Source organism: Nelusetta ayraudi, unplaced genomic scaffold (assembly GCF_046127955.1).
Source record: "Nelusetta ayraudi isolate G7.1 ecotype Tasmania unplaced genomic scaffold, CSIRO-AGI_Nayr_v1 ptg000011l, whole genome shotgun sequence".
NCBI classification, from domain to species: domain Eukaryota; kingdom Metazoa; phylum Chordata; class Actinopteri; order Tetraodontiformes; family Monacanthidae; genus Nelusetta; species Nelusetta ayraudi.
The window spans coordinates 10,690,001-10,697,356 of NW_027466061.1; the positions used below are offsets into that span (position 1 = coordinate 10,690,001).

At 44.1% G+C, this 7,356-nt stretch overlaps 1 protein-coding gene across 1 annotated transcript in view; it reads left to right on the forward strand.

Moving 5' to 3' along the window:
* Nucleotides 1–6,654, forward strand: part of LOC142884857 (polyamine-transporting ATPase 13A3-like) — a 17,529-nt gene extending 10,875 nt beyond the window's left edge. The window contains exons 21-34 of the mRNA XM_076020807.1: nucleotides 351–475; nucleotides 553–710; nucleotides 844–951; nucleotides 1,542–1,621; nucleotides 1,735–1,777; nucleotides 2,572–2,681; nucleotides 2,813–2,909; nucleotides 3,010–3,082; nucleotides 3,184–3,361; nucleotides 3,984–4,150; nucleotides 4,536–4,624; nucleotides 4,751–4,831; nucleotides 5,058–5,153; nucleotides 5,531–6,654. Of these exons, the coding sequence (XP_075876922.1) occupies nucleotides 351–475; nucleotides 553–710; nucleotides 844–951; nucleotides 1,542–1,621; nucleotides 1,735–1,777; nucleotides 2,572–2,681; nucleotides 2,813–2,909; nucleotides 3,010–3,082; nucleotides 3,184–3,361; nucleotides 3,984–4,150; nucleotides 4,536–4,624; nucleotides 4,751–4,831; nucleotides 5,058–5,153; nucleotides 5,531–5,710 (1,585 nt within the window). The 3' untranslated portion in view covers nucleotides 5,711–6,654. The remainder of the gene's footprint in view (nucleotides 1–350; nucleotides 476–552; nucleotides 711–843; nucleotides 952–1,541; nucleotides 1,622–1,734; nucleotides 1,778–2,571; nucleotides 2,682–2,812; nucleotides 2,910–3,009; nucleotides 3,083–3,183; nucleotides 3,362–3,983; nucleotides 4,151–4,535; nucleotides 4,625–4,750; nucleotides 4,832–5,057; nucleotides 5,154–5,530) is intronic.
* Nucleotides 6,655–7,356: the final 702 nt, after the last annotated feature.

Consider the following 7,356-nt stretch of genomic DNA (forward strand, 5'->3'; position numbering starts at 1 on the left):
AATTATCTCATGTTTTTTTGTATACTTTTGATAATTTTGTATATTTTCCAGAAAAAAATAGAGATTTAAAAATTGTTGCAGTATGTTGCCTTTAAAGTCACACTTTGTTGCAGTTTATCAGGTAAAAATAAAAATTGTTGGCGCTTTATTGTAGTTTTACTGTAGAGTTTCTAGGTGTCACTGTCATTGATCAGCTAATAAGTAGCTCTCGTTATGAAGTGTTTGGTTTGATTTTTGTTTATTTTGCACAATGCATCAGACAAATGATATCCTGTGAATGCAGGATGGCAAACATTCATTATTTACAAAAAATTCATGACATTTCCTGTTTTTTGTGACTGTGTTTTCAGGGATGTGATCGAAAACAACATGGACTTCCTCGGCTTGATCATCATGCAGAACAAAATGAAAGAGGTGACTGCCAGTGTCTTGGAGCAGTTACGACAGGCCAACATCCGCACGCTGATGGTGACGGGTAAATGCAGCGCCTCCTGCAGTCTTCCTGTGGTTTTACAGCATCCACCAATCGACTTCCTCATCTCTCTCCGCAAGGCGACAACATGTTGACGGGCATCTCGGTGGCCCGGGACTGCGGGATGGTGCGCTCGCAGGAGAAGGTCATCGTAGCAGAGGCCACGCCCCCAAAGGATTTCCACCCCGCTTGCATCACCTGGCAGCACAAGGAGGAGCCTGCACACCACACCAGTCAGGTGACACCCAGAAAAGCAAAGAAGACTGTGCAGGTTTCTGTGTAGCTGCGTCAAAGTTCAGGACCTTCCCAGGTGTTTAGTCCTAATTATTAGTTATTAGTGACAACCTGGCTTGTCCTCTGTCCTCCTGCAGGTGGCGATAAACCTGGAGGAGGACGCAGAGCAACAGAATTATCACTTTGCCGTGAATGGCCGAGCCTTCGCCGTCATCCTGGAGCATTTTCCTCATCTTCTGCAAAAGGTGAAGAGCCAGTATGTCACGTTTAAATTTTAGTGATGTTTCTGATTCACAAAGTATTCCAACATCACTTATTATTAATGTTTTAAACAAGTATAACATTCATAATGAAAATGTAATTGTGATGTGACGGTTTAAAATGATGCAAAAGACTCACTGACTGTGATTGTGACTGATTGTGTTTCTACATCATCATCATCACTGCCAGGTCACCACCAATACATGATTAATTGTTCACAATCTTAAGTATGAGCAGGTTATTTTAATGAATTCATCTGCTAATTACGCTTTTAATTCATTGGCAATTATTTTGTCTTAAAAAAGATAATCTAAAAACAAAGAGAAATGCTGGAAGAGTCAATTGGCTGTTACAATATTTAAATATATCTGCATAAAATATATAAAGCTTTTTCCCCATGATGAAATAGACCATTGACTCATCATCAGGATAAACAACCTTCTGAAATTCAACGTTTTAAAAACAATGAAAAAGTTTGTGGGGAGAGTAAATCCCCCAGAAGGTCAGTATGAGAAAACTATCTCGCATGGATGCCGCTGTAATTGTCTCATTTGTTCACACGGGGGCACTGCAGCTCGTGCTGAGAGGCACAGTTTTCGCCCGCATGGCTCCAGACCAGAAGACTCAGCTGGTGGAGGCGCTGCAGAACATGGAGTGAGTCGTTCGCTGATCAGCCCCACTGCTTATTTCCTCACATTTCCTCATATTTCCTCAGGCGCCGGTGGTTAAATCTGATTCACTGCTGTTGCTCTTTCATCTTCTTGCAGCTACATTGTTGGAATGTGTGGCGATGGTGCCAACGACTGTGGAGTAAGTGAGTCTGGATGATGGCACTCCTTTCCTTTGCTTTGTGTTTGTTCAAAATGTTTTAAAACATTCACAAAAAGTTCACATAAATGAGATAATAAATTAGTGATTAAGTTTTATTCCGTAAAAATAATATAATGTAATGTAAAAATAGATGTGTATGTATACATATGTATGCATATCTCTCTCTATCTCTCTCTCTCTCTACACACACAAACACACACACACACACACATATGTGTGTGTGTGTTTGTGTGTGTGTGTGTGTATATATATATATATATATATATATATATATGTATATATATATATATATATATGTATATATATATATATATATATATGTATATATATATATATATATATGTATATATATATATATATATATATATATATATATATATATATATATATATATATATATGTATATATATATATATATATATATATATATATATATATGTATATATTTATATGTGTATAATTCCTGGACTCCATTGGACCAACCAATTATAATGATCTGTATTTGTACGATGTAACATGTGAGTAAAATTCAGCAGGTCCAACTTTAGTTCCGTTGTCACATTTTTACTCTGAGATCTAAAAAAAATTCCCTCCAGAACAAAATACCCTCCAAATTTTCCAGAAGACAGCGTTTTCTTTTCCTCTGACAGGACGGAGACACAGAGTAGAAAACACCGGAAAAGTGGATTTGACATAATAAGGGATTATTTAAACACTTTAGAGCTCTTTACCACAGTGATTCACCAACTCTCCTGGCTGTGTGTCTTGACCAGGCTTTGAAGAGAGCTCACAGTGGGATCTCTCTGTCTGAGATGGAGTCCTCTGTGGCTTCACCCTTCACCTCCTCCACCCCAAACATCTCCTGTGTTCCCAACCTCATCAGGTAGAAACCTGACCAACTTCTCGCACATCGTATCTTAATTTAAAAAAAAAACCCAGAGAGCTTTAGATTTCAGCGATGCGCTTAAATGCGTCCTCAGCCTCTCATAAGCTCCACCTCCTTGCTCTCCACAGAGAAGGCCGGGCTGCCCTCATCACCTCCTTCTGCGTCTTCAAGTTCATGGCCCTCTACAGCATCATCCAGTACCTCACCGTCCTGCAGCTCTACTCGGTACAAACAGCCTCAGTATCTCATCCATGGAGCACCTGCGCTGTGATTCCATTGCTGTGCTGATGGTTGCTGATGGTGTTTTTCTCTCAATACTTTGCAGATTCTCAGCAACCTGGGAGACTTCCAGTTCCTCTTCATTGACATCGCCCTCATCCTCACCATGGTCTTCACCAGTGAGCCGGCAGTCAAAATATGCACTTTTTTTTGAAAGTCAGGCTTCCTACATGTCAGATATCCATTCAGACCTTAATGCCGATGGTTTTCCCGCCTCCAGTGAGTCTGAACTCGGCGTGGAAGGAGCTGGTGCAGCGCCGCCCTCCGTCCAGCCTGATCTCTGGCCAGCTGCTCTCCTCCGTTCTCACCCAGATCGTCACCTGCCTGCTCTTCCAGGTGACGACCTTCCTCCTGGTGAAGCAGCAGAGCTGGTACGAGACGTGGACGCCCCAGTCGGAGTGAGTCTTCCGGCTTCAGCCAGTCGTCTCAGCCTGCCGAGCTCCGTCCGTCGCTCCTTTGAAGGAACCTGAAAGTTACTTCCTCTTCTGTATTGTTCAGTTTCTCCCTTTAGGGGGAGCCACAGCAGATCGTTTGTCCCTTTCTCCCTTTCGTGACATCAACCATCTTCACGTCCTTCTCTGGATCCGAGAACTCTGCGGTTCTGCCTTTTTTTTCTCCTCCTGCCTGTCGCCTTCTCTGCATGCGCACGCCAACATTCTCTCCTCTCTCGCTTGATTTGAAAACCACCTTTAAACCACTGCCTGCATCTCAACTTGTCCTTTAGCTTCAGGGATTCAATTAAACATACTATCAAATTACATACAACTAAATTAATTACAATACAATTAAAAAGCAACATATTTCTTCATCAAGCAAGTTTTTATTTTTATTCCTGCTGTCAATTTGCGTATTTTTTGATGAACACAATCAGTCTAAAGGAGCATGTAGGGGAATGTGTGCCATTCTCTTATTTGCCTTGCCTATAGAAACCAACCTGGCCTGTGTATGATGATTTTTTTTTTCTTTCCATCTCTCTCCATCACCCCCCCCACCCCCCCCCCCCCCACCCCGCCCTTGTAGTGCCTGCAACATTTCCGGTCCCACGAGCAATGAGACCTATGTTGACCACAAGAACATCCGGAACTACGAGAACACCTCCCTCTTCTACGTCTCGGCCTTCCAGTATTTGGCCGTGGCCATCGTTTTCTCCAAGGGGAAGCCCTTCAGACAGCCCAGCTACAAGAGCTGTGAGTGTCGTTCGCTGGACCCAATAACGCTCTTCCCCCTCCTGATCCCGCTGCTTATTACACAAGAAGCAGGTCCTGCATTTTCCTCTTTTCAAATTATTTCCCAAAAACAATCTACAGTCTGTCTGTTCTCTGCAAGAATTCTCCAGAAATCAACAAGTTCTGAAACTCTTCATTTAGTAAGGTCACAAACAGCACTGATAGATCATTAGCATGTAGTTAATGACCTAACCCTCAGCCGGCTGTTTGCTCTGCCCCGTTTTGGTCTCCTTCCAAACATATTGAAGGTTCAGCACGGCGGCACTTTCAGCAGGAAGATGAAGTCAAAGGTCTTAATTATTTTGAATGAAAACACTGACGTTTCTTTTCTCTTTCATTTCAACAGGGCCATTCTTGGTCTTGTGCGTGTTTCTGTACACGTTCCTCCTCCTTGTACTCCTCGTCCCACTTGATGCTGTCGAGAACTTCCTGCAGGTCTCTTGATTCTGTTGTTAATTCAAGTGTTCTCACCTGTGACTGGACAAACAGTCACTGTCAGGAGATTGCATGATTGGAAAAGTGTGTGTGTGTGTGTGTGTGTGTTCCTCTGCCCTCTGTCAGATTGTGTGTGTTCCCCGCGACTGGCGCGTGACTCTGGTCCTCATTGTCCTCGGCAACACTGCTGTGTCTTTCATGCTGGAGGTGAGTCTAGCAGCCGTCACGCTCGTGTCTGAGTGACCTTCTCCTCATGCAGTGTGCACGTGTGTTCTTTTTCCTCTGCCACCGTCGTCGCTGCATCGCCGCCTTTTCAATGAAACCTCTGAATCTCCTGTTTTTCGCCCCAAGTGATTTTGTGCATTTGTGTGGCTGCAGCCCAATCGCACAATCAGCTGACTGACTTCCCCTCCCACTGAAATCTCCCCCTTAGATTGTGATTGTTGACATCATCTTGTGGAGGCTAGTTTTCAGAGACGATCCGGGGCTCCGTGGCCCCTCAGAGTCTCCTGCTGCTGGGGCACCGCAGGTTAGAGAGCTTCGCCTTCACTCTTTTCAACAACTTTCCACTCGCTGTCTGACTTCACAGATGGCAGGGGATGATTTTTTGATTGTCCGGCTTGTTGGCCTTTTTCTTCTTCTCAATTTGTGTCTTCTGTATGTCGGTAAATAATCAATTTAATGGAACTAGAGCACAAATCTCTTATTTAACTACATTTATTTGCTTGTTCTGATTTATCCTGTGTGTTTTCACCATTCATTTGCAGGCAACATCCTCATTAAAACAAACAAACATGCAAATACAGACAGAAAAGAGGAAAGAGGATATTAATAAAACATCTCTGCAAATACTGCAGTCTGACACTTTATTCCTGGTGTCGCCTGATTTTGTTGATGTTTTTCCAGTTGGCCAATGACCGCTGGGCCTCATCCTTCCTGTCCTGGTTGTTCTGCCAGAGGAGCAGGCCCCCCAGGGCGCGCTACATGCACCTGGACCTGGAGCTAAAGGAAGATGCCGACTGGCCCCCTCAACCTGCCACTGTCACCTACGCTGTTGATCCGCAATCTCACACAAACTCCTTTTGAGCCTGGTACGAGCAGCGACGCGTTGTTTCAGCTGCCCAGTTAATGCTAACAAGCGTCCTTCTTCTTAAATCAATGCTACTCATTATATGCCAAAGTGTGAAAATAACTTGGCCTTTTGTTGTCTTGCAGCCGCCGCTAGAAATCAGAGTTTCAGGCTTAACACAATGCTCAAAACTGAAAGAAAATCGTCACGATGATAATAATAATGATAATCATAGTGATAAAGCGTGCAAGATGTGAAACGACAGAGATGAGCTGCAGGTCTGTGTTGGACACGTCACTTTGCATGACGCGGCTGCACATTGAAGACAAGCCGGGTACCAGAGGAATCTTTCACTGTGACTTAGAACATTCGGCCTCCTGCTGCTGCTGAAATCTAGGGATGCATCAAGAGACGGAGCCGTGATTTTTCACAGCAGAGTGCAGCAGCTTGTGCTGTTTGTAAGGCTGAAGCTGCCTCGGCGGCCGCCTGTCTGCTGCTTTATGATCGAAACTCTTCCTGTGGAAGAAGGAAATAGAAAATGCTGCATCTCATGTTCCAGAATTGTGTTGTTGCATCCCGTGTGTGTGTGCCTGTGTCTGTGTGTGTGTGTGTGTGCAAGTGCGGTTAAAGAAAGCGTGGTTGTGTTGTAACTGCCTGTTGTCTTTTTGTTCTATTTTCTCATGACATGACTCTTAATGGATGAAATATTTTTAAAAGGGAATTAAAGGTCCTGTAAACAATTGATAACAGCTGCTTTTATTAATTAAATCAATCAGTGGTGAAAAATTCATGCTTTCCACTGTGATGCTTTATTTTTCTCTAACGTGTTGTACAGATTTTGTATTTGTATTTTTAAATGTCAACAATCTGACAGTTTTTGCGATTTAAACTCACTTTTTCTAACAGTGAGAATGTTCGGAAAATGTTTCTTGCAAAGGAAAGAAAGAAAATTTGCAACCCATCTTGTTTTCGTGCTCATTTCTCCTGCTAAGACAAAAGTGTTTCTGCTGCGCGGCTGTTTGCTCTGCAGAACTCCCCATTACATTCCCCAATAAATCAGTATATGGAGGCACTCTTGCGTGCTTCGTGGGGGGCTGACCCTGGTCACACTCGTTCGGCTGGGACTTACTGATCAATTACGGGCTTTCCCAGCCTCCTCGCTGCCTGGCATATGGGCGCTTAAAGGCGCAAGTGTGGTGGAGAAAGAAGGGTATCATTTCATGTGGAGATCAGGGCCTATAGGCAGTGAATAGCTGGATTTAGGGGGGACTGTGAATGAGCGGAGGGGCTCCTCGCTTGTACCCCGAAGAATGGGATCTCCCACAGATCAGGGAAGAGCCTTTTTGGGAATATTCATGATGAGGACGAGGTGGCATCATGAATACATGCGTGTCTCCCCGACTCGCACGGATCATCTTATCGGTAAACAGGGGATGTGCGCGCGGCTTGTTGGCTCTGCGTGTTTGCCGTGTCGTGTCGTGCCGTGTCGAGTCGTGGATAGTGTTGCCTCTCCACAAAGCAATATGGGTTTTTGTGTACACTCCGCTGTATTCCCATTGTACGGCGCGGAGCAACAGATGGAGGCTGGCGGAGAGACATAAAGACGCTAAAACACACAGCCTTTCTTCCTCACAGCCAGCACCTCGCTCCAAAAGATTTTCTC